Source organism: Rhincodon typus, chromosome 20 (genome assembly GCF_021869965.1).
Source record: "Rhincodon typus isolate 14 chromosome 20, sRhiTyp1.1, whole genome shotgun sequence".
Taxonomy (NCBI): Eukaryota; Metazoa; Chordata; class Chondrichthyes; order Orectolobiformes; family Rhincodontidae; genus Rhincodon; species Rhincodon typus.
Genome location: NC_063351.1, coordinates 1,448,282 through 1,475,836, shown reverse-complemented (window position 1 = coordinate 1,475,836; position 27,555 = coordinate 1,448,282). Strand labels below are relative to the sequence as shown.

Genomic DNA, 27,555 nt, shown 5'->3' with positions numbered 1-27,555 from the left:
TGAGCCTGTGGAATTCATTACCACAGGAAGTAGTTGATGCCAAAACATTGAATGTATTCAAGAGGCTACTAGATATAGAACTTGGGACGAATGGGATCAAAGGTTATATGGCGAAAGCAGGATTAGGCTATTGAATTGGACAATTAGCCGTGATCGTGAAGAATGGCAGAGCAGGCTCAAAGGGCAGAATGGCCTCCTCTTGCTCCTATCTTTTATGTTTCTATGCATAACCTCACACTTTCCCACATTGTATTCCATCTGCCATTTCTTTGCCCAAACTCTTAATCTGTCCAAGTCCTTATGCAGCCTCCCTCCTTCCTCAGCACTACCTATTTGTCCACCTGTCTTTGTGTCATTTGCAAATTTAGCAACAATGAGACCGCTATTTTTTCATCCAGATCATTGATTATAATGTGAATAGTTGTGGTCCCAACATGGACCCCTGTGGAACTCCACTAGTCACCCACTGCCACCCTTTTATCCTTACTCTCTGCTTTCTGCTAGTCATCCAATAGTCTATCTATGCCAGTATCTTGCCCCTAACAGTCTTATTTAGCAGTATCCTGTGCAGCACCTTGTCAGAAGCTTTCTGGAAATCCAATCAGATCATGTCCACTGGGCTGTCCTTTGCCTAAGTTGCTCTTTATCTCCTCAAAGAATTCAAAACAATTTCTACAATCTCCTCAGCTATCCCCTTCAGAACTCTGAGGTGTGGTCCATCTGGTCTGAGTGGTTTATCGACCTCCAGACTTTTCAGCTTTCCCAGCATCATCTCTTTATTGATGGGTACTACATTCACCTCTGCCCCCTGACTGTCTTGAAGTTTTGGTATGCTGCTGGTGTCTTCCACTGTGAAAACTGATGCAGAGTACCTGTTGAGTTACTTTGCCATTTCTTTGTTCTCCATTACTACCTCTCCAGAAAATTCCAGTGGTTCAATGTCCACTGTTGCCTCTCTCTCTTATCTTTTAGTTATCTTAAAAAAAACCCCTTACAACCTTCTAGCTTACTCTCATATTTCATCTTCTTTCCCCTTTATTTCTATTTTTTTGTCTTCTGCTGGTTTTAAAGGCTTCCCAATCCTATATTTCCCACTAATCTTTTCCGCATTGTATGCTTTATCTTTTGCTTTTATGCTGTCCCTGACTTCCCTTGTCAGCCATGGTTGCCTTGTCTTCTCCTTAGTATGCTGTTTCATCCTTGGAATAACTTTCTGCCATACCATCTGAATTACCCACAGAAATTTCTGCCATTTCTACTCCACTGTTTTCCCTGCTAGGCTCCTCTTCCAATCAACTCCGGCCAGCTCTCCCCTCAAAACTTTATAGTTACCTTTACTCAATTGTACTACATTTACATCTGATTCCAGTTCTTCCCTCGTAAACTGCAGGGTGAATTCTTCATACTATGGTCACTGCCCCTTTGGGGTTTCTTCATCTTAAACTTGTCAGTCAAGGCTGCCTCGTTACACATCAACAAATCCAGAATTTCCCATTCCCTAGTGAACTCTACCACAAGCTGCTCCAAAAAAACCACTCGTAGGCATTCCATAAATTCCTTTTCTTGAGATCTGCTACCAACCTGGTTTTCCCAGACCAATTGAATATGGAAGTCTCCCATGATTATTGTATTAGTACCTTTCTTACATGCCTTTCAATCTGATTTATTTTCTTTCTCGAATCCTGACTGCTGCTAAGATGTCTGTACACATCTTCCATCTGGATCTTTTTTTCCTTTGGGGCTCCTGAACTCTACCCACATTCATTATATGCCTTCCAACTCTGGTCTTCCTGCTTTAGGAGAGATGTGAAACTGAAAGGGTTTGGAAACGATTTGCAAGGATATTGCCAGATTTGGAGTGTTTGAGCTAAACGGAGAGGCTGAATAGACTGGGGCTGTTTTCCCTTTGTGTTGGAGGCTGAGGGATGACCTTGTAGAGATTTATAAAATCATGAGGGGATGAATAGACAAGATCTTTTCCCCAGGGTAGGGGAGTCCGAAACTAGAGAGCAAGGTTTAAGCTGGAAGGGGAAAGATTTAAAAGGGGCCTAAGGGGCATCTTTTCATGCAAAGGATGGTGCATGTATGGAATGAGCTGCCAGAAAAAGTGGTGGAGGTTGGTACAATTACAACATTTAAAAGGCGTCTGGATAGGTATGCGAATAGGAAGGGTTTAAAGGGATATGGGCCAAATGCTGGCAAATAGGACCAGATTAATTTAGGATATCTGTTTGGCATGAATGAGTTGGATCAAAGGGTCTGCTTCCATGGCTGTTCATCTCTATGACCCTATATCACTTCTTGCTGTCAGTTTAATTTCAATTTTTACTAACAAGACAATCCTGCCCCATGTTCATCTGCTTGACATTTTCATAGGATGTGTATCCTTGAATATTTAGTTCTCAGCCCTGATCCCTTTGCGTCTCTGTGATACCCACAACATCGTACCTGCCAATTTCAATCTGCAGTACAACTTCATTTATCTTGTTGCATATATTGCTTGCATTTAATTATAACACCCTCAGTCCTGTGTTGATTGCACCCCTTCTCATAGTTGTCCCCTTATTTGCTGTGCCTGAGGTTAGATTCCTGACACTTTACATATTCTCTAGTCTATTACTTGAACTGGAAACTTTAATAACCTTTGCTGATCCCTCCCCTTCTTTAACTTTTTCAATACTTTCCCATATCACCAACCCCCTTCCAACAATTTAGTTTAAATCCCTATCCACAGCCCTGGTTGCACAATTTGCCAGGACTGTGTATACCTATCCTGATGCCTTTTAAATGTTATCATTGTACCAACCTCCACCACTTCTTTTGGCAGCTCATTCCATACGTGCACCATCCTCTGTGTGAAAAAGTTGCCCCTTAGGTCCCTTTTAAATCTTTCCCCATCCAGCTTAAACCTATGCCCTCTAGTTTTGGGCTCCCCTACCCTGAGAAAAAGACCTTGGCTATTCATCCCATCCATGCCCCTCATGATTTCATAAACTTCTATAAGGTTACCCCTCAGCCTGCAATGCTAACATGATTCAGGTGGAGCCCATCCCAATGGATCACCTCCATCCTTCCCCAGTACTGGTGCTTGTTCCTAATGAATTCAAAACCATTTCTCCCACACCAATCTTTGAGCAACATGTATACCTCCTTAATCTTGTTGACCCTGTGCCAATTTGCTCATGGCTCAGGTAGTAATCAAGAGATTATTACCTTTTTGGTTCTGCTTTTTCATTTAGCTCCCAGATGTTCATATTCCCTCAGCAGAACCTCTTTCTATCATTGGTACCTATTTGGACCATGACATCTGGATCTATCCGCTGTCATTCCAAGTTGCTTTGCAGCCCAGATGAGATAACTGAACCCGGGCACCAGGCCTTCGGGACTCTTGATCCTGGCCACAGGGAGCGGTGTCTATTCCCTTGACTATACTGTCCCCAATTATAACCACATTTCTCTTTTCTCCCACCTCTTGAATGGCTTCCTGTACCACGGTACTATGGCCAGATTGCTCATCCTCCCTACAGCCCCCACTGTTATTGACACAGGAGCAAGAATCTCAAATCTGTTAGACAAGCTCAAGGGCTGAGGGTCCTGCAGCACTACCTCCTAGATCCCTCTACCTGCCTCATTCATTGCCACACCTTCTTGTTCCTGACCATTGACTGAATTCAAGGTAGGTAACTAAGGGGTGTGACTGCCTCCTGAAACACAGCATCCAAGTAACTCTTCCCTTCCCTGATGTGTCACAGTGATCGAAGCTCAGACTCCAGCTCATCATCTCCTAGCCAGAGTTCCTCGAGCAACCAACAACTTACTACAGATGTAGTCACTATAAACCACAATGGTGTCCACCAGCTCCCACATCATGCAGTTACAATATACCTCCTGGCCCTGTATCTCTATTTGAATTACTTAGTTCTTAATCTGATTTTTAAAAAAATTCATACCTGTCTTTTAGTTTGTAGCCTATAAACATTTCCCCTATTTACCTTCAATCTGAAGTAATCTATAATAGTCAAATGAGTAGTTATCACCAACCAGTGAACTTACAGTTTACCTGTGATGTTGTGCTTTTGTGCTGCGCCCCTGACTCCGGACTTCAATTTATCCTGTAAAAGAAAACTTCGCAAACTACGAGCCAACAGAAAGCAAGTTAAATGCTCCTGTTTGCCTTTGCACTGAATTCCTATATTGCCTCCAAATTCCCCAAGCTTGTACTCACTCGGGCTTTCTCTCACTTTGGATATGATCTCTTCTTCCTGACCATACGAAGCTTACTGGTATGATACATGTTGTTGTATTAGGTTGTGTGCTAGCTATCCTTAAATGACTCAAACCTGCTGAATTTTTCCTGATTAATCTTTCTAAAACACCACTGATGTTAAACTGACCAAGTTGTATAGAATCATTGTCTTCCTTTCCTGAATAAGGGAGTTACAATTGCAATTCTTTAATCCTCTGGCACTTCCACAGTATCTTAGGAATCTTGAAAAATTGGAGCAAACTCTTCCACTATCTCCATCCCACTTCCTGTAGCAACCTGAGATGTAAATCACCCAGACCACATAACGTATCCTCGTTCTCGTGTATTACCTGGCATTCCAGTAGATCCTGCCCCTTTCACCCTTCTATTACCTCTACCATTGTCCACTTATACAAATATCTTGTTAGCTTTCTTTTCCTTATTAAACACTGATACAAAGTGTTCATAAAGTATGCTAAACTTGTTTTGGAAGTTTAAGAAGATATGGAAGTTTAAAAAGTAGAACCCTGGATGTAGCACTGCATGGATTACTCCCAGGGCCATGTTACGTTGAGTAGAAATAGTGGCAAATAGCATCACTCTCTTTGCACCTATTTCTAGTTAACGGTGATGTGGTTTTGAGAGTAATCAAGGGCCGTAGTTTTTAAACTTACCTATCTTCATAAAATCTGAGACATGAATACCTGCCCACTCAGTTGTGTACCCGACTTGTGCTATAACTCCTGGCTCGTACCTTTATCCCTGCTGAACATCTGTACCCTCTCCACTATGTCCGTTTCCCTGGCACACAGGGAGGTAACAAACAATGTAGTAGTCATGATGAGGTTCATTGAAACGCTTTTCTGTCCACAAACTAAGGAATCTCCCATAACATCGGCTTTTCTATTCTTTGCTTTGTCCTTCTGTGCAGTACTTTGTCCATTGGTACAATCGTTTGTACTGCATCTGTCTCCAAGTAGTTTGCAGTGCTGAGTACCTGTCCAAGTGTGGTACACAGTTTGAAGACTCCTGCACTCCTTGCAATTCTAACTCTTCCTGATGACCATTTATTCTATCCCAAATTTTTGCTGACTGTAGGGTGGCCACTTCTGGAAAAATCTCTACTTCTTTGACATCAAAGCAGCATTTGACCGAGAGTGGCATCAAGGAGCCCTAACAAATGGGAATCAACATTCAGTAGGAATCAGGGGAACTCTTTGCTGGTTGGAGTCATATCAAACACAAAACAAAATAGCTGTGGTGCTTGGAGGTCAGTCATCTCAGCTCCAGGATATCACTGCAGGAGTTCCTCATGGTAATGTCCTAGGACCAACCATCTTCAGTTGCTTCTTCAATGACCTTTCCCCCATCATAAGGTCAGAAGTGGAGATGTTTGCTGATGATTGCACAATGTGCAGCACCACTCATGACTCCTCAGATATTGAAATAGTCCATGTTCAAATGCAGCAAAACCTGTACATTACCCAGCCTTGGGTTGGAAAGTGGCAAGTAATATTCATGCCAAATAAATACCAGGCAATGACTCTCCAACAAGAGACAATCTAACCATTGTTCCTTGACATTCAATGGCATTACCATCACTGAACTCCCCATTAAATACTATCAACATCTTGGGTATTAACCTTGATTGGAAACTGAATTGGACTATCCATATAAATACAGTGGCAACAAAAACAGGACAGTGGTTGGGAAAACTGCAGCAAATAACTCACCTCCTGACTTCCTAACGTCTGTCCACCATCTACAATGCAGGGGTTAGGAGTGTGATGGAATATTCCCCACTTGTCTGGATGAGTGACTTTCCAACAACACACAGCAGTCTGTTTGATTAGCATCACATCCACAAGACCCATTCCCTCTTCCACTGATGCTCAGTAGCTGTGCTGTGTACTATCTACAAGATTCACTGCAGCAATTCATCAAGGCTCCCTAGGTAGTACCTTCCAAACCCATTACCACTACCATCTAGTAAGAACAAGGGCAGCAGATACATTGAAACACCACTGCCTACAAGTTCTCCTCCAAGCCACTTGCCATCCTGATTTGGAATTGTATCGCTGTTCCTTTAGTGTTGCTGGGTCAAAATCCTAGAACTCCCACCCTAAAGCATTTTGGGTCTACCAACAGCACATGGACTGCAGCTCGCCACCACCTTCTCAAGGGCAACCAGGGATGGGCAATAAATGCTGGCCTGGCCAGCAATGCCCACATTCTGTGAATTAATTTTTACAAAATGGTCTGCCCTAGCTGCAGCTGCCTCAGAGTTCAAACAGCTGGAGGCACTTCCGCCACAGATGGTTCCCTCAAGACATGTGAAGCATCCCAAAGTTCCCAAAGGGTGCAGGAATTGCATGCAATAAGTCTCAGCTGCCCATCCTTGATCTTTCCCTGCTGTTTAGAATCTAATTGGTACTTTGATCTAGCCTCCAGCTCTTGGCCTCTCCCTCAAACAGTTCCTAGTTTTGTACACCAGAACAGCATCCCATTGCTCAGTCAAATTCCCTGTATTTGGTACTGCTCTTGACACCTTGATTCAAATATTGTGCACACAGGTGTTTCCTAACTTCAATACTGACTATAACTTGAAAAGCTCAGCAGGTCTGGCAGCATCTGTAATGAAAAAAATCAGAGTTAACATTTCAGGTCCAATGACCCTTCCTTAGACCCTTCTGCTTTTCCAGCAACTTCTGTTTTTGTTCCTGATTTACAGCATCCTCAGTTCTTTTGGTTTTTACTGGCTGTAACTTCTAGGTTTATGCTCTTAATCACAGAATCCCTATCAGTCGAAATAGCTTTTCCGCTTCTTATGCTATCTATTACCCTTAATATCTTTACAACTTAATCAAATCATCCATTAAACATCTAACTTCCAAGGAATACAATCCTATTTCGTGCATGCACTCCTGTAAATTTAATTATTTGAGTTCAGCTGTCATAGATAGATTCATAGATTCATACAGCATGGAAACTGGCCCTTTGGTCCAACGCATCTGCACCCGCCAGACGCTCCAATCTGACCTAATCCCATTTGCCAGCATTTGGCTCATTTCCCTGTAAACCCTTCCAAATGCCTTTTAAATGTGTAATTTTACCCACCTCCACCGCTTCCTCTGACAGCTCATTCCATACACGCACCAACCTCTGGGTGAAGAAGTTACCCCTCAGGTCCTTTTTAAATCTTTCCCCTCTCACCCTAAACCTCTGCCTGTGACTTTGGAATTCCCCACTCTAGGAAAATGACCATGACTATTCACCCTATCCATGACCCTCCAGATTTTATAAACCTCTATAAAGGCACTCCTCAGCATCTGATGCTCCAGGGGAAAAAAAACCCCAACCTATTCAGCCTCTCCCTATAACTCAAACACTCCAGTCCCGGCAGCATCCTTGTAAATCTTTTCTGCACCCTCTCAAATTTAACAACATCTTTCCTATAGAAGAGCGACCAGAAATGTACGCAGTATTCCAAAAGTGGCCTCACCAATGGCCTGTACAGCTGCAACAAGACATCGCAACTCCTATACTCAATGTTCTGACCAACTAAAGTGTTACAATTGCCTTCTTCATCACTATGTTTACCTGCGACTCCGCATTCAAGGAATTATGCACTGCACTCCTAGGTCTATTTGTTTGGCAACATTCCCCAGGGCCCTACCATTAACTGTATAAGTCCTGCCCTGATTTGTCTTTCCAAAATGCAACACCTCGCATTTATCTAAACTAAACTCTTCCTGCCACTCCTTGACCCATTGACCCATCTGGTCAAGGTCCCGTTGTACTCTGAGATAAATCTTCTTCACTGTCCACTATATCACCTATTTTGGTGTCATCTGCAAACTTACCAACCATGTCTCCTATATTCACATCCACATCTTTTTATATAAATGATGAAAAGCAGTGAACCCAGCCCCAATCCTTGTGGCATGCTGCTGGTTGCAGGCCTTCAGTCCAAAAAGCAACTCTCTGTCTCCTACCTTCAAGCCAGGTTTGACTAGTTCCCCCTGAATCCCATGTGATCTATCCTTACTAACCAGACTACCATGCGGAACTTTGTCGAATGCGTTGCTGAAGTTCATATAGACAATGTCTACGACTTTGCCTTCATCAATCTTCTTTGTCACCTCTTCATGAAACTCAATCAAGTTAGTGAGATACGATTTCCCACACACAAACCATGTTGACTATCCCTAAACAGTCCTTGCTGCTCCAAATTCATGTAAATCCTGCCCCTCAGAATCCCGTCCAACAACTTACCCACCACTGACATAAGGCTCACTAATCTGTAGTTCCCCTAACGTTTCCTTACAGGCTTTCTTAAACAATAACATTATATTAGCCAACCTCCAGTCTTCCAGCACCCCACCCATGGCTGTCGATGATACAAATGTCTCAGCAAGGGCCCCAGGAATCTCTTCCCTAGCTTCCCACAAAGTTCTAGGAAACATTGGATCAGGTCCTGGAGATTTATACACCTTTATGCGTTTTAAGACCTTCAGCACCTCCTTCTGTAATATAAACTGTTTTCAAGACATCACTACTTATTTCCCCAAGTTCCTTAGCTTCCATGTCCTCCACAGTAAATACTGACGCAAAATATTTGTTTAGTGTCTCAGCCATCTCCTGTGGTTTCACACATAGATGCCCACATTGGTCTTTAAGGGGCCGTATTCTCTCCCTAGTTACTCTTTTGCCGTTAATATACTAATAATATACTCTGTTTGCCAAAGTTATCACATGTCCCCTTTCTGCCCTTCTGATCTCTCTCTTAAGTATACTCCTGCTGCTGTTAGACTCCTTTAGCGAATCACTCGATCCTTGCTGTGTATACCTGATATATGCCTCCTTTTTTTTGACCAAAGCCTCAATTTCTCCAGTCATCCAGTATTCCCTACATCTAACAGCCTTGCCCTTCACCCTAACAGGAACATAATGTCTCTGATCTCTTGTTATCTCATTTTTAAAGGCCTCCTGCTTCCCAACTGTTCCTTTACCTGCAAATAGCCTCCACCAATCAACTTTGAAAGTTCCTGTCTAATACTGTCAAAATTGGCCTTACTTCAATTTATACCTTTAACTTTTTGATCAATTCTATCCCGTTCCATAAGTATTTTAAAACTAATAGAATTATGAGCACTTGCCCCAAAGTGCTCCCCCACAGACACCTCAGTTACTTGCTCTGCCTTATTTCCCAACAGAAGGTCAAGTATTCCTCCTTCTCTGTTAGATACATCCACATATTGAATAAGAAAGTTTTCTTGTACACACTTAACAGTTTCCTCCCCATTGAAGTCCTTAAAATTATGATAGCCCCAGTCTATGTTTGGAAAGTTAAGATCCACTATCATTACAACTCTATTATTCTCACAGATATCTGAGATCTTCTTATATATTTGCTTCTCAATTTTCCACTGACTAATGGGGGACCTATAATACAATCCCAACAAGGCGATCATCCCTTTCTTATTTCTCATTTCCAGCCTTTTAACTGCACTGGATGTACTCCCTAGAGTATCCTCCCTAAGTACAGCATTAATGTTATCCCTAACTAAAAACGTCACACCCCCTCCTTTCTTGCCTCCCTTTCCACCCTTCATATAGCATCTATACCCCGGAGCATTAAGCTGCTAGTCCTGTCTATCTCTGTGCCACGTTTCTGTAACAGCTATGATATCTCATGTTTCCTGTTCCCAACCATGCCCTCAGTTCATCTATCAGTCTTCTTGCATTGGAATAAATTTGTTGATTTGTTTGATCAGTTGTTGAAGTAAATATTGATCTGGTTGTGGTCTCAGTTGCACTTTCCTTGATTCTCTTGTCTATTAATATCCACTTAACTCAACCTGGAGTCACACCTACCACTATTTTCTGGGAAAGAGAAACCCACAGATTTAACAGAATAAAAATTGAAAGAGCTGCAGATGTTAGAAATCAGTAACACCCTTACAAGACACCCTTGGCATCCAAGACATCTTGATCTTTTGCAGCTGTAAGGTGTTGTTGATGATCTGACTCTGGTCGGTATTTTCTTCAGAGCACAAGGCAGTTGGAATAGTCATTTCCATTAACACATTTGCCATTGATAGCCTGACTGATGAGTGTTGAAGTCACCCATGATTATGGGTTTGTTGGTCTTCAGTGCCCATCTAGGTGAGGCCTAGATCCTCCTGGGAACTTTTTGATTTTTTTTCTGAGTTGCATATGATTGAAACACAGCTGCTGATGTTGGTGGGGTGATGTTTCCCAGGGACTGGCAATCCTCTTTGTCATCAGACAGTCATTACTAACTTTGAGAATGTTATAACATGTCATACAAAACCACCTTTAATCCTGCCAAGGTTCCTCATTAAACTGGTCAAACAGAGTGGTCACCAAATGATAACACCAAGTTTGTTTTACCACTGACCATGTAAACCTTAAGTTTAGTTTTATATTTATTTCATGTTATTTGAGAGAACAACAGACAATAAGTAGTGTTGTTTTGCAGGGATGACTGCAGTGATATGTACTTATCCACTTGACATGATTCGAGCCCGTTTGGCCTTCCAGGTGAAGGGCGAACACAGGTATGCTGGAATCATTGATGCTTTCAGGGTCATTTATACACAGGTGCGTATTGCATCTTTCTATTACACTATATGAGAAATGAGCCTGATGAGCTCTGTTGGAAAATTGAAAGTAGTTAAATGCTGAGGTTCCCTAATATACTGTTAGTAAGTTCAGTTGTCCAGCATTTCAATGACTGAAGTTTTGATCATAGTTTGTAGCTTCTTGGGTGTAAACTTCAATCCCATGGTATAAAAGGATTTTGATTTCGCCCTCATTTTCAATGAACTTTTCCTTAATCTGCCCGTGAGAATGGAAAAAATCCATTTTTTAATAATTTGTGTTCAGGACCCCTTTTTAATGCCAGGTACAATCTTAAACCATGTGAAAGTGCTCCATTACTTCCATTCCAGTTAAACAAAAATATTGGAGGAATGAAAAGATACTGGATCCAATTCCTGTGAGCAAGCTAGCAGTTAATGTAACTATTAAATAGCCACTGCGGTTTTATTCCAGCAAGACCCTGCACACACAGGTCTGGTTTGAAGCTGTAATACCACTCCTGAAAGATTTTACATTGCTGGGAAGGTGGGAAGTTTAAAACTGCAGAGCTTAAGCCAATGTAGCTATTTAAAAAGGCCAAGGTATTCCAGCAGGGCAGCAACAGCTGCATTAATAATGACAGACAGTCACATCCTTTCTAGACTGTCAGGTGCAAGATGCCCCTTATTGTGTGACCTGGACCTCACTGCCAGAGTAACACGCAGCTCGCCATTGGGTTTATAGCAAAGAGCTTCCTTTCTCAGTATTACCCCCTGTTCTCCTTGTCACCCTGGAGCATGACTCCCTGTTTATGTGGTCACTCTGGGAGCACTGTTCCCTGTTCCTGGGATCACACTGGGAGTGCTGCTCTCCTGTTCGTGCACTCACACTGGGAGTGTGGTCCCCTGTTTGTATGATTTTGTGTGTCTGCAGTCAGTCTTCCACCACCACACTCCCACCTCGAGCTGACTCAATGGTTCACGCACACTCCATGCTATCAGGCCATGTTTATCCAAATTTTGCTTTCTAATTTGTGTTTTCTAGTGTCATTCATATTTGATTGCTGTTCTAGATGTGCATTTGCATTAGGTTCAGTGTCATTTATTCACTTTATGTTGCTCCCTTTTTCTTTTTCTCTACCTTTCCCAGGGCCTGTCTATGCTTTCTTTCATATCTCCTTTCTTGGGTACTCTGCCCTATTAGTTCCAGACTTTCCATTCTGTTTTTGTTCATTCAGGATGTGGACAACACTGGCTTGGCCAGCAATTTTTCCTGTCACTAATCGCTCTTTGGTAGATTGTGGTGAGCTGCTCTCTGTGTGATACACGTGGACCCACAATGCTATTTGGGACCAAGTTCCAAGATTTTTGACCCAGCAACACTAAAGGAATGACAATATATTTCCAAGTCAGGATGGTGTGTGTTTGGAGGGGAATTTTCAGGTGTTGGCCTTCCTATATATCTGCTGCCCTTGTTTGGCCAGATAGCATGGAGCGTGTGTGAATCATTGAGGCAGCTCGAGATGGGGGTGTAGTGGTGGAAGACTAACTGCAGACACACGCAATCATACAAACAGGGGACCACACTCCCAGTGTGAGTGCACAATCTGTAAAGTTCTGTGTCACTGCAGAATTGTCGGTCTGTACCTGTTGTTTGCCCTCAATTTAAATGGCTAGTCAGTTCAGTTTCTGGTACCCAACCCTTAGGAAGTTGATAGTGGGTTTGAGGAACTCTAATGCCATTAAATGCCAGGATCCAATGGTTGGATTCTTTCTTGTTTGAGATGTTCATTGTCTGGAAATTGTGTGGTATGAATGTTTCTTGCTACTTATCAGTCCAAGCCTGGATATTGTCCATGTTCAGTTGCATTTGGACATGAATTGCTTCAGTACCTGACGAATCATAAATGGTGCTGAATAATTAGCAATCATTGATGAACATCCCCATTTCTGACCGTATGATAGAGGGAATGTTGTTGATGAAGCAGCTGAAGATGGTTGGGCATCAGACACTACACTGAGGAACTCCTGCAGAGATGCCCTGGAGCTGAGATGACTGACCTCCAACAACCGTGACATCTTCCTTTGTGCTAGTTATAACTTTGACCAAGAGAGAGTTTCCTCCTAATTCCCATTGACTGCAGTTTTCCTTGGGCTCCTTTATGTTGCACTTTGTCAAATACAGCCTTGATGTCAAGGGCACTTGGCCTCACTTCCTTTCTTCAATTTATCTATTTTGTTCATGTTTGGACCAAGGCTGTAATGAGGTCAGAAACTGGGTGGCCCTGGTAGAACCCAAACTAAGCATCAGTGTGCAGGTCATTGCTGAGCAAGTGTTTCTTGATAGCACTATCGGTGACACCAGCATCACTTTGCTTATGATTGAGAGTGGACTGATGGGCAGTAATGAGCCAGGTTTGGCATGTCCTGCTTTTTGTACACAGGCCATATCGGGGTAATTTTCCACAGTGTTGTAAATTTCTTGGAATGGCTTGGCAAGGAGTGTGACTAGTTTTGGAACTCGGGTCTCTAGTACAATTTAGAGGGTGTCAGGACTCATAGCCTTTGCAAAATCCAGTGCCATCAGCTGTTTCTTTTATATCATGTAGCAAGGATGATATACATTATTATTTTGGGAATACAAACTGATAAATGGAAGTTTGCACTGCTGTGTTGCAAAGATAGAACCATTTGAACTTTATAAATTTCATAAAAGTGGAATGTATGGTATTCACTTCTTGGTTGCATAAAGGCATATAAAGTTTGGAGAAGTTGATTTCAAGTCAGAAATATCTGCAGCACAGAAAGAGGCCCTTTGACTCACTGGGTCTGTGCTGGTCAAAAGAAACCATTTAACTTTTCTAATCCCGTTTTCTGGCATTTGGCCTTGGCATCACAGGTGCACATTTAAACATTTCTTAAATGTTATGAGGGTTTCTGCTTCTATAGAGGTGAGTTCCAAATTCCCACCAAATTTCCCCTTGGTGAAAAAAGTTATTCTTCATGTCCACTCTAGACCTCCTGCTCTTTAATATACACCCTTTAAATTCAAATTTATATATCTATATATTTGATACTATAGGGGACTCTTTAGTTAGGAGAACGGCAAGTAGTAAAACAATGCTACTTGTGGCCATTAACATATCTCCAGGTTTGTTTGCCTTCTTGAGCAAAACTCAGATGTTACAGAATGGCTGTAGGATATTCTTCTGGGTGTTGGTGAACAGTTGGATGTTGTGGACTACATTGGTAAAGAAATAGGTAGGAAGGGGGTGATTTCTATATATTTTAATATCAATTATTTTGGATTTTTAGATTTTGGACTAGTGGCATGTGGGTTTTGTGAGCTAAAGCCTATCTTTTTTAAGCTGTGTTTGATAAGCCAATCCCTTATTCCCAGGAATCAGCCCACTGAATCTCATTTGAACTCCCTCCAATGCCAGTACATTCTTTCTTAAATTTGGAAACCAAAACTGTACACAGCACTCCACGTGTAATCTGTACAGTTGTAACACAGCTTCCCTGTTTTTAAACTTCAAACCCCAAGCATAAAAGGCCAAAATTCTGTTTGCCTTCTTAATTACTTGCTGTATCTATATCCAACTTCAAATATTTTCTGCACAAGAGCACCCAGATCTGTCTACTGCATGTGTTTGGAGTCTGTCTCCATTTAAATAATAGTCTGTTTTAATAACACTACATCCCCTCCTTTACTTTACTGTTTCAATTGTGTGTGTCCCAGACTGACCCCATTCTTAACAGTTCAATAATAGCTAAAGAGGCACTTGTAATGGTTTATCTACCCATACCCATACTTTAATCTCTGGAGTCTTCCTAGCTCTTATCTAAATGCAGGCCCTTGTCTTGTCTAAAAAATGCATCAGGTTCACATGCACAGCAGCTCTATTGACCTCTACAGTCTCATTGATTTTTATAAAAGTGCAAGATATTATTGGTGTTATTAGTGCACAGAGCAATTACTCCCCCACTACCCCACAATAAAGGACTCAGTTTTCAGCAAAGTTGACACGATCTGACATAGCAGGCTGTGAAATGCTGAAAGTATGATACACACAAAGCCATTACTGCAAGAGGTACTGTCTTCATGGAGTCTGTTGTACAGTTGTGGCTAAATATGAAGTGATTAAGAAAGTCTGTATATGTTCCAAATTTTGTTTTTTCTTTTTGTAAAGGAAGGAGGATTTCAAGGATTTTACAGAGGTCTAACTCCAACTATTATTGGCATGGCTCCTTATGCAGGTACTCAAGAGTTCAAAGAACGTGCACTTTTATTGTTACTACTTTTTTGTCAGCTGTGGTGATATTGAATAAATGTTTCTGTAAGGACTGAGGGCAATGGTATATTAAAACCTGCTGTCTCATCCTTTCACTTTCAATTCTGATATTAAATGGGCAGATCATCCTTCACTTCATTGCGAAGATTATTTTTATTCACTCGTGGGATGTATCACTCATAAGCCAACTTTTATTATCTACTATCCTAATGAGGAGCTTCTTCCTAATTGTCTTTGGTGGTAAGGCAGCTGAGTGGCTTGCTAAGGGAATTAAAAATCAGTTTATTGCTGTGTCAAGAGTAAAATTTAGGCCACACCAGGTAAAAATGACACCCTTAAAGGACAGTCTCCATGTTCAAAGATAGGCTGTAATCTTGCCTCCTCATAACCCCCTTGATCCATACATTGCTTTAATCAAAAATAAGTTAGAAATGTATTTTGTTTCTGTTTTCTATATCCATCATTTGTTTCAGATTTTACATTATTAAATATTAATTTCAGGAATTTCGTTCTTCACTTTTGGCACCTTGAAAAGTATTGGTCTCAGTCAGGCTCCTGGTATTCTTGGAAGGCCTTCATCTGACAATCCAAATGTTCTGGTTTTAAAAACCCACGTGAACTTGCTATGTGGTGGAATAGCAGGCGCATTTGCTCAAACAGTATCGTAAGTGTTCATCTGCATAACTGCGAGGAGAACAAAGGTCATGGCTATTCTGCTGCATTGTTATCATAGCAGACAATTATCTATCACTTATATTTGCTGTCATCATCTTCATCCAAAATTCCACATTTGTGTTTTAATCTTTCATGGGATGTGGGCTTCACTGATAAGTCCAATATTTGTTACCCATCCCTAATTGCCGTTAAACTGAATGGCATGCTATGATTTCGTTTCGGAGTTAACCACATTGCTGTAGATTTGGACTCTCATAGGAACAGGAGAAGGCCATTCAGCCCCTTTAGCCTGTTCTATCACTCAATGCGATCATGGCTGATTTTGTGTGGCCTAACTCCATATGCGTGCCTTGGTCATTGACGATATCCCCAGTTGCAGCCTTCAGTAGATCAATAGTACTCTTAACCAGCCACTTTCCTTTTACATAAGATCTCTCCTTATTGTCTTTTATGCCCTCTACAAGTTTCTTTTCATAATCATGTAGGTCAGATTGGATAAGGACAGCAGATTTCCTTCCCTAAAGGGCATTAGTGAATCTTATGGGTTTTACAACAATTGATGGTAGATTCATGAACAAAAACAAAGTTGCTCTGTTGTCCTTCTGAGGATGCGTCACCGGACGCGAAGTGTTAACTCTGTTCTGTCCTTCACAGATGCTGCCAGACCTGCTGAGCTTTTCCAGCAACTTTGTTTTCGTTCCTGATTTACAGAATCCGCAGTTCTTTTGGATTTTATTTGATGGTAGATTCATGCTCACTACGGAGACTAGCTTTATATTTTAGATTTAATTCATCACGTTTAAATTCCACTGGTTGTGGTTGGATTTGACCAAATGTTCCTGGACCGTTAGCCTGGGTGACTGGATTACTAGTCTGGTGACTTTATCACTACACTACCATCTCCCCAAGATTGGGACAGGTGATCTGTCTGTAACAGATTTGTGTGATGAGACTATAATAGGTCCCCATGATCAGATGGTCACGTATCTCATATTGAATTAGATCATGGAGGATTTGAATCCTAACACCATTTACCCTCCTTGTTTCTAAAACATTTAATATCCTAGCCTAACAAAAGTTTTTTAATCTCAGTTTTAAATTTGTAACAGCTTTTGTGAGGAACTTTCAAATGTCCAATGTCCCTTGGGTGAAGAAGTGCTTCCTGACATCACTCCTGAGCAGCCTAATTGTGAAGTGAAACCCCCATTGGTCTGGGCTGTCCCAACAGAGAAATTTGTTTCCTCTCTGTAACCTTTGATCTACCTTAAATATCTCAATTAGGCCGCTCCTTAAATCTCCTATTATCAAGGAAAAACAAATCTAGTCTAATTCAGTCAGCTCTGCAGCTGTGATATACTTCTATCCCTTTGTATTTTAACCCTGTTGAGCCTGTTTCATTTATTTTTCATTCCTGCCTCTTTGTTTTCACTGGCTTCTGTAATTTGATCCCTAAATTTCTCTGCTGATTCACAGTTATGATGTGGAGGTGCCAGTGTTGGACTGGGGTGGACAAAGTCAGAAATTACACAACACCAGGTTACATAACCTGTTGGACTATAACCTGGTGTCATGTGATTTCTGACTTCGTCCACAGTTAGGTCTTTCAGATCACCCACAGTTTCTAACTTCCAGCCTATTAGAAATATTACTTTTACATCTTCCTTGGGCTTGAAATGATTAATTTTGTCCTCTCCCACATTGAACTCTATGTGCTCTGGTCACATCTGTCAGTTTTCCTTTACAGTTTTCACTTCCTATCCAACTTGCTTGCTGGGCCAACCAACTTATTGATATCAGCAAACGCATGACTCAATGAAAAGCCATGGCCCCAGTACAGATGTCCAGTGGAAACCATTTGTCACGTTCAGTACAGACCCATTATCCCAACTCTGTCTCACCTATCTCCTAACCAATTCGCTATTCAAGCCAATAGTTTGACTTTGATTCCATTGTGCTCCCATTTCTGTTAAGTTTCTTATGCGAATTTGAGTTCACTGTCTTCTGCAGGTCCATATAAATAATATAGTCACTCCCATACCCACCAACTTTGTTGCTTTCCCAAAGAATTAACTCAGTTGGTTGGACACGACTAACTATTCACCTGTTACAAATCTGGAGTGAATCGTAGAATCCCTGCAGTGTGGAAGCGGGCCAATTGGCCCATTGAGTCGACACTTACTCTCCAAAGAGCATGCCGCCCAGACCTAACCCCCTACCCTATCCCCATAAGTCCTCATTTCCCATAACCTACACATCTTGGGACAATTTAGCATGGCCAATCCACCTAATGTGCACATCTTTGGAGTGTGGAGCACCCGAAGGAAACCCATATTGACTCCTTGCTGACTGTCTCATCAGTTCACTTTTGCTGAAATCACACTCACTTAAGGGTGCAATTCTTAAATTGGGAGAGAATGCTGGACACATTGGCCCAGATTTGGTCAGTGGGCGGGCATGGGCTTTAGGTGGTGGGCAAGGCTGAGGTGAAATTGTAAATTCATGGTGTACAGATTTTATCATTGATGTTTTTAAAGTTATCACTTGGAACATATTTTCAGAGAGGCTGTTGAATGTTGTTTTTGTTGTAGATACCCTTTAGATGTGGCTCGGAGGCGAATGCAGCTAGGCTCCATTCTGACTGAAGCTGATAAATGTGTGTAAGTACAACCTTTGGGTGTACAAAGATTTTTCTGGTAATGATGGGATTGTGATATGATAGTATCTCAACCTTCCTCTCTGCTGCACAATAAAGCAGCTGCTACATGTAAACTCTAATCTGTGACTAGAACACTGTTTAACTAACAGTGAAGGATTTGCAATAAAAAGCGTGTACAACTTAAAGGGTCAAGTGAAGTATATAAGTCACTAGAAACCATGTCCAAAACATTCAGTTTAAATCTGTGCAACCTCACAGGCTAGACCAGGCTCCCAGTACTTACCGATTTGGAATCTGTGTCAGTAAATGTCTAGAAGTGAGTGCAAGACCCTGGAAATGGTTATTTAAATACATTCTCCCTTTAGATAACCTCATGGAGACTTCATCTGCTTTCCTCTACTTTATAAACTGAGGTGATTCAGACAGTAACCCTATTATTCCTGTGCCATCCTACTCAATGATCACTCCCCTTAAATGTTGGCTATTATCCAGTGGACATTTTCTCGTGCTCTCTCTTGCTCACGCTTTCTCTCTCTTGCTGTCTCTATCTCTCTGTCTCTCGTGCTGTCTCTTTCTCTCTCACGCTGTCTGTGTCTCTCGCGCGCTGTGTCTCTCTCACGCTCTCTCACTTTCTCCCTCCTCCTGGGGAAAGGATGCCATGAATCAGGGGGCTGGACTCTTACCTGGGGTCAGCAGACAGGGACCCTGAGGTCAAACCCTCTCCCCGGGGTCAGCACACAGGGACCCAATGATTGGCACACAGTGATACTGGACATTTGTTGGATTAAAATTATTAATGTGCATTAATGAGTGCACCGTTTCTTCAGTAGTCTTAACCAGCTGGTTACTTCAACAAGAAAACTTAAATGATTTGTAACATTGTGTTTTCACGAGGAATAATTTCCTGTTTAATCTCTCTTACTCCATCAGATCAATGTGTAAAACTCTGAAATATGTCTATAAGGTGCATGGCATACAGAAAGGCCTCTACCGGGGACTCACCCTCAATTACATTCGCTGTATCCCATCTCAAGCAGTGGCATTTACCACTTATGAACTGATGAGACAAGTTCTTCATCTGAACTGAAGACATTTCAGGATGTTACCTGGACTATCAAATTCATGATTGCAATTTTTGTGATCGTCATCCATAAGAACATTTCTGCTATGGAGACTGCTCTGGTCTGATGCGGGAACTGCTGTCCTCTAATGTGGATACTAAACTGTTATTTATTTAATTGAGTAATTACTTGCAATTAAGACTGAAAGTCAGCATCAGTGTTCTCTGTGTTTCAGGTTTGTGAAAATTATTGCCATCCTATGCCACCTTTGCATTTCATTAGGCTAGGTAATCAATTTCGGCTCCTGCACCCCAGCTCTGAGGAGAGAGATGAGTCTAATATGGACTGAAAAAATTGGACCCACAGTTACTACTGTCAGTTTTCTAATACTTTATGTATGAATATTTTATTCTTGATCTGTTAATATTACATGTACACAAATATAACAAATCTGAGGCTTATTTTGCACACTCAATCACATATTTGATGAAAGTTCATTTTTAAATACTGTAAAACTTGTAATCTCTAGCAGTTGGTGTTCCAGTAAACTTTTGTGAATATTTGTAGATCTGACTTGAGATCAGTTGTGTTGGGAATAATTGTTCCGGTCAGTCCCTTTTCATCTGGATGGCAGTAGTAAACTTCTAGTGATTTGGATGTTGATGGGAATTTCTTCAGAATTTCCAAAGGAAAATATTGCATTTGATAGATTTGTCTTTCTCGTACCAACCCTATGTGTTCTACAGCAGTCATGACCTCCGATGTCCCTTTATCCAAATCATTCCAACATGTACCAAAGGCCTTGAGTGCAGGGCTCCACCCACAGCCATGCGCAGACCTTCATCTGTCAGATCTCTAGGTCCACTTGTTTGGAGGATTAGAATTGCCAGGGACTGGCACTGTTGACAAACAGACCATCTGTTCAACTGGTCCATGCCAGTTGTATATTGTCCACAAAAAGCAGGACAAATCCAACTGGCCAATTACCATCCTATCAGTCTACTCCCAATCAATAGGAAAGTGGTGGCAGTACTATCAAGCAGCATTTGCTTAGCAAACAATCTGCTCAGTGATGGCCAGTTTGGGTTCCGCAAGAGCCAATCACTGCATGACAACCAAAGCCTTGGTTCAAGCATGGACAAAAGAGCTGAATTCTGAAGATCAGGTGAGAGTGACAACCTTTGACTGAGTGGGAGGAGGAAAATTTACTCTTTACCACCATTAGCACCTCCTTCGTCTTTTCCTCGGAGCACCTTCACCATCTGTTCCACTCCTTTCAGTTTCATGTGATGTTTTCGATGCTGACTGTATCAGCTCAGCAGGTTCGGTTGCAGCAATGCTGAGATGGAATTTCACATTGGCCCTAGGTTCCTAAAACCTGAGGAGCTCACACCCCACAACCTGACCCACCTCACGGGAATGCCCTATGTGTCTTTCAACTTGGCATAGGGAAACTTTTTGAAGGGGCTGCTGCTGCACACCATCCATTTGAACTCCCATCTGCTGCCTGGACACGCCATGGCATTTTTACTGCCAGATGGTGGGTGTCTCCAGTGGAGGGCTCTATGCAGGAGTTTTCCCACTCCCTATCAGGGACCTGGGGTGGAGGGGGTTGCACATAGTACTCCCATGGAATCTCAGATTGCAGTGGTTCACAGTCGCCCAGCCAAACTGCTTGTTTCGTGGTTCTGTGAAGTCCACAGAATTACATTTATATTGGTAGGGGTGATTTCAAAAATCTTTATTGTGATTTTGGTTGCACTTCAGCCCCACACATCTGATTTTTTTGGTGTTGAATGTGGGTAAGTTGGAGGACCTTCTTGTGGGTCTAGTCCTGGTCCTGGCCAAGTTGGTGATTAGAACATAGAACACTACCGCCCAGGAACAGACCCTATTGCCCTCGATGTTGTGCTGAACATGACACCAAACTAAATTAATCCCTTCTGTCTGCCCTTGGTCCATATCCCTCTATTCCTTGCATATTCATTTATCTAAAAGGCCCTTAAACACTCCAATTGTATCTGCTTCCATCACTACTCCTGGCAGCTTGTTCCAGACACCTACCACTCTGTAAAAAAAAAAAGCTTGATGTTCACATCTCCTTTGAATTTCCCCCTCCCACTTTAAATGCATGCCCCCTAGTACTAGACATTCCAATTCTGAGAAAAAGAATCTGATGTCAACCCTATCTGTACCTCTCATAATTTTATAAACTTCTGTCAGGTCTCCCCTCAGCCTCTGCCACTCCAGAGAAAACAACCTGAATTTTTCTAGCCTCACTTTGTAGTGCATACCTTCTAATCCAGGCAGCATCCTGGTAAACATGTTTTGCTCCTTCTCCAAAGCCTCCATATCCTTCCTGTAATGTGGCGACCAGAATGAGGCCTAACTAAAGTCTTATAAAGGTGTAATATGACTCTTGTACTCAATTCCCCAACCAATAAAGGCAAGCATGCCGTATGCCTTCCTTACCATCCTATCTACTTGTTTGGCCACTGAACCCCAAGATCCCTCTGTACATCAATGCTATCAAGGATCCTGCCATTAACTGTGTACTTTCCCATAACATCGGATCTCCAAAGGTGAAAGACCACACACTTATCCAGATTAAACTCCCACCTGCCGTTTCTCTGCCCATATCTGCAATTGATCTATATCCTGCTGTGTCTTTTGACAACATTCTACACTATCCACAACTCCCCCAATCTTTGTGTCATTTGCAAACTTACTAACACATACATCTACGTTTTCATCCATTTATATGAATCTCAAACAGCAGAGGTCCCATTCCAATGCTGATGGACCTCCAGCCAGAAAAATACGTCCAGGCATAACACTGAGATTTTGCTATTTCTACCATCTGCACGTTGCAGAAACCTTGATTTAATAGTGACCTGGATGGCAGGTGAAAGAAACCACAAGGTAGACCTTTGCCATAAATACAAAGAGGCACTTGGTGTAGGTTTGGCAATTATAGCAGGTTTGTATGGTTTTACGTTACGGTCCAGAGAAGGTTGAACAGCCTTGAAATGAGCAACTTTTCTGTTTTCAGATCAAATTTTGACACTGAGAGTAGTTTGGAGTAGACTGTTGCAAACTGATAAATATTTGCAATTGACACTCTTTAAAGACTGTCCCGTTCCGTTAATCAATAATTCTCTGCTGTGGTTTCACCATATTGATCCTGGTGTGCACCACACATTAGGAAAGTCAGAATTCAGGCTTAAAGCCTTGTGATTAATTATTTATATGTCTGACCTGGCACCCTGACAGGGATTTCTTGGAATTAAAACCCAGAAATGAGAAGATATCCAGGAAAAATAGGGAAGATAAACTATCTTAACTCAGAAAATCACGAGATAGAAGTTGGGTGTAGATGTTGGTGCACAGACCCATCAATGGTAGCTGTAGTGAAGTTCAGGTATAAATCAGAAAATCAAACACACGTTTAGTTAGGGTATTACAGCAATTGTGGGGGACTTTAACCTTAAATAGACTAGGTAAACCAAATTTGCAATAACAGTGCGCAGAATGCACAATATTTTTCTAGATAAGTTTACTCAGGAAGCAACTAGGGAAACGGCTATTTTGGGACAAAAATTAACTCACAAAGAAGAGAATTAATAATCTTTGCTAAAGAATACTGCACTTATTATGATAGTACTTTATATAAATTTTGACAGATTGTGAAGTCAGATGCTAAATCTCAAAACAAAAAGCAAAGTATGAGGGGTGAGATTGCAAAGTTGGATTGAAAAAATACATAAGAAGTTATGTGCAATTCTGATGAAAGGTAATTGCCCAAAACATCAACTGTTTCTCTCTCTGTGAGGCTGTTAGACTTGCGGAGCATTTTGTTTTTATTAAAATGAGATTGTCAAAGAATGACTTGCACATAAATAACTACCTTGTAATTGGAAATGAAATTCCCAAGGCACCCAAACTCACAGTGACCTAATATGGTTAACAGGAATTAAAGATGATATTCTATCAAAATACAGCTGAAACATGTAGCATTTCACAATTCAACATAAGAAATTGATAAACAAATAAGCGAATGAACCAGCTGGAGATGTAAAATGGATTAAGGGGAGGCAATAGCCTAGTGGAATTATTGCTGGACTATTAATTCAACATGGTGCTCAGTTACGAGTGGTGTACTACAAGGATCTGTTCTGGGTTCTCTTCTATTTGTGATTGTTGTAAATGATTTGGCGTGGAAGGGTGCATTAGCAAGTTCGCAGACGATACGAAGGTGGGTTGCATTGTGGACAGTGCAGAGGGCTGTTCTGGGTTACAAAGGGAATTGATAGGATGCAGAGCTGGGCTAAGAAGTGGCAAATGGAGTTTAACCCTGAAAAGTGTGAGGTGATTCATTTTGGAAGGACAAACTTGAAAGCAGAATACAGGGTTAACGGAAAGATTCTTGGCAGTGTGGAGGAGCAGTGGGATCTTGGGGTTCATGTTCACAGTTCCCTGAAAGCTGCCACCCAGGTGGATAGAGTTGGTAAGAAGGCGTATGGTGTGTTAGCTTTCATTAATAGAAGGATTGAGTTCAAGAGCAGTGAAATTATGCTCCAGGTATACAAAAGCCTGGTTCAGCCACATCTGGAGTATTGTGTCCAGTTCTGGTTGCCTCATTACAGGAAAAATGTGGAATCATTGGAAAAGGTGCAGAGGAGATTTACCAGGATATTGCCTGGAATGGAGCGAAGGTCAAGCGAGGAAAGGTTGAGAGAGCTAGGGCTTTTCTCTTTAGAACGACGAAGGATGAAAGGTAACTTGATAGAGGTGTACAAAATGATCAGAGGTATAGATAGAGTGGACAGCCAGAGACTGGAAGTAGCTATTTCGAGGGGCATAGTTTTAAAGTGAGTGGAGGTAGATATAGGGGAGTCGTCAGAGGTAGGTTCTTTACTCAGAGAGTGGTCGGGGCGTGGAATCGGCCTCATTAGGGGCATTTAAGCGGCTACTAGATAGGCATATGGATGATAATATAAGGTAGGGGTGGAGGTTAGATAGACCTTAGGTTTGGGGTAAAAGTTCGGCACAACATTGTGAGCCGAAGGGCCTGTACTGTGCTATACTGTTCTATGTTCTAATCCAGAAACTCGGCTAATGTTTTAGGGACCCCGGTTCGGAACAAATCATGGTAGATGGTGGAATTTGAATTTTTTTTAAAAATCCAGAATTAAGAATCTACTGATGACTACAAAACCATTGTGATTGTCAGAAAAACCCATCTGGTGCACTAATGGTCTTCAGGGAAGGTAATCTGCCATCCTCACCTGGTCTGGCTTACATGTTACAGGGATAGGGTGGGGGTTGTTTCTGAATGAGATGTGCTTCAGAGATGGGCCAAAAGGCCTCTTTCAACACTGTTGGGATTCTGTGCAACTCCAGACCAACCACAATGTGGTTGACTCTCAAATACCCTCTGAAATGCTCTAGCAAGCAACTCAGTTGTATCAATCGCTACAAAGTCTCGAGAAAGAAATAAAACTGGACAGACCCCCCCACCATCGACCAATACAAAAGACATACGACAGAAATAGCTCAATTGACCCTTCAACGGCCTCCTTACTAACATCTGGGGGCTAATGCCAAAAGTGGGAGTGCTATCTCACAGACTAGTCAAGCAACAGCCTGACATAGCCATACTTGTGGAATCATACCTTACAAACAATATCCCAGACACCACCATTGGCATCCATGGATATGTCCTATCCCACTAGCAGGACAGACCCAGCAGAGGTGGCAGCACTGGAGTCAGGAGGGAACTGCCCTGGGAGTTCTTAACATTGACTTCTCAAACCATGAAGTCTCATGCTTCAGCTTAACCATTGGCAAGGAAACTTCCTGCTGGTTACCACATACCATCCTCCCTCAGCTGATGAATCAGTACTCCTCGATATCAAACAACATTTGGAGGAAGCACTAAGAGTGGCAAGAGTGCAAAATATACTCTAGCTGGGGGATTTCAATGTCCACCACTGTGTGTGGCTTGGCAGCAGTAGTAACAAATAATTGTCAGCTCAATGTTTCTTTATATACCTAGAATCATAGAATCCCTACAGTGTGGAAACAGGCCATTCGGCCCAACAAGTCCACACCGCCCCTTCAAACAGCATCCCACCCAGTCCCATCCCCCTGCCCTTTCCCTGTAACCCTACATTCCCCTTGGCTAGTCCACCTAACTTACACAGCCTAGACATTACAGAGCAATTTAGCATGGCCAATCCACCTAACGTACATCTTTGGACTGTGGGAGGAAAATGGAGTACCTGACAGAAACCCATGCAGACACGGGGAGAATGTGCAAACTCCACACAGACAGTGGCCTGAGGGTGCAATCAAACCCCGTCCCTGGTGCTGTGAGGCAGCAGTGCTAACCCTGAGCCACCGTGCTACCCCCTTTTTAAATATTTTACTGGTCCAACCAGCATATCCCATAGTAACCTATGATTTGTCCTTAGTTACTCTTATCTGACAAATAACTATCGATCGAGGTATCGATCAGATCCTAAGGGACATAGCTGCTAGACTGGGTCTGCGGCAAGTGGTGAAGGAACCAACAAGGAAAAACATAACTGACCTCATCCTTACCAATCTGCTGGCTGCAGATGCACCTGTCCATTACAATATTGGTCAGAGTGACCACCACACAGTCCTTGTGGAGACAACATCCTGCCTTCTTATTGAGAATACCCTCCATCATGTTGTGTGGCACTATCACTGTTCTAAATGGGCCAGGTTTCGAACAGATCTTGCAACTTAAGACTGGACATCTATGAGGCACTGTGGGCCATCAACAGCAGCAGAATCCTACTCCAGCACAAACTGCAACCTTAGGGCTTGGCATATCCCGCACTCAACCATTATCATCAAGCCAGGGGATTAACCCTGGTTTAATGGAAAGTGGAGGGCAGCATGCCAGGAGCAGCAGCAGACATACCTGAAGATGAAGTTTCAACCTAGTGAAGCACCAAACAGGACCTACTTGCACACATAAGCAGCAAGTGATAGACACAGCTAAGTAATCCCAATAGATCAGATCTAAACTTTGCAGTCTGCCACATCCAGTCGTGAATGGTGGTGGACAATTAAACGACTCACTGGAGGAGGCAGCTCCACAAATATCCCCATTCTCACACAAGTCCAAAAGATGAGCCTAAAGCATTCGCAGTCACCTTCAGCCAGAAGTGCCAATCAAGTGAGCTGCTTCATCCTGAATGGTGTCAAGCTCCTTGAATGTTGCTGTACCTGCTCTCATCCAGACAAGTGGGGAGTATTCACAACAATCTTCAGCCAGAAGTGCTGAGTGAATGATCCATCTCGGTCTCCTCCAGTGATCCCCAGCATTACAGATACCAGTCTTCAGCCAATTTGATTCACCCCATGTGATATCAAAAAACAGTTAGAGACACTGGATACTGCAAAGGCTATGGGCCCTGACAACATTCCAGCAATAGTACTGAAGACTTGTGCTCCAGAACCTGGCACTCCCCTAGCCAAGCTCTTCTAGTACAGCTACAACACTGACATCTACCCAACAATGCAAAAAATTACCGAAGTATGTCCTGTACGTAAAAAGCAGGACAAATCAATCCAATCTGGCCAATTACCAGCTGATCACTCTATCCTCAATCATCAGTAAAGTGATGGAAGGTGTCATCAACGTTGCTATCAAGCAGCACCTGCTCAGCAATAACCTGCTCAGTTTGGGTTTGGCCAGGGCCACTCAGCTCTTGACCTCATTACAGCCTTGGTTCAAACATGGACAAAAGAGCTGAATTCCAGAGGTCCTAGCCCTTGATATCAAGGAGGCCCAGCAAAACTGGAATCAATGGGCAGAGGGAAAAATCTCCAAGATCCCCTCCAAGGCACTCACCATCCTTGGAAATATATTGCCATTTCTTCACTGTCGCAGTGTTAAAATACTGGGACTCCCTAACATCATCGTAGGGTGGCTCTCAGCACCAGGACCTGGGTTCAATTCTAGCCTTGGGTGACTGTC

At 42.3% G+C, this 27,555-nt stretch overlaps 1 protein-coding gene across 2 annotated transcripts in view; it reads left to right on the top strand.

The window, feature by feature from the left end:
* Positions 1-20,116, top strand: part of slc25a16 (solute carrier family 25 member 16) — a 55,542-nt gene extending 35,426 nt beyond the window's left edge. For both annotated transcript variants that reach the window (XM_048609094.1, XM_048609095.1), the window contains exons 6-10: positions 10,752-10,873; positions 15,045-15,111; positions 15,648-15,810; positions 18,410-18,478; positions 19,408-20,116. In XM_048609094.1, coding sequence (XP_048465051.1) covers positions 10,752-10,873; positions 15,045-15,111; positions 15,648-15,810; positions 18,410-18,478; positions 19,408-19,564 — 578 coding nt within the window. In that variant the 3' untranslated portion in view covers positions 19,565-20,116. The remainder of the gene's footprint in view (positions 1-10,751; positions 10,874-15,044; positions 15,112-15,647; positions 15,811-18,409; positions 18,479-19,407) is intronic.
* The last annotated feature ends 7,439 nt before the right edge of the window (positions 20,117-27,555 follow it).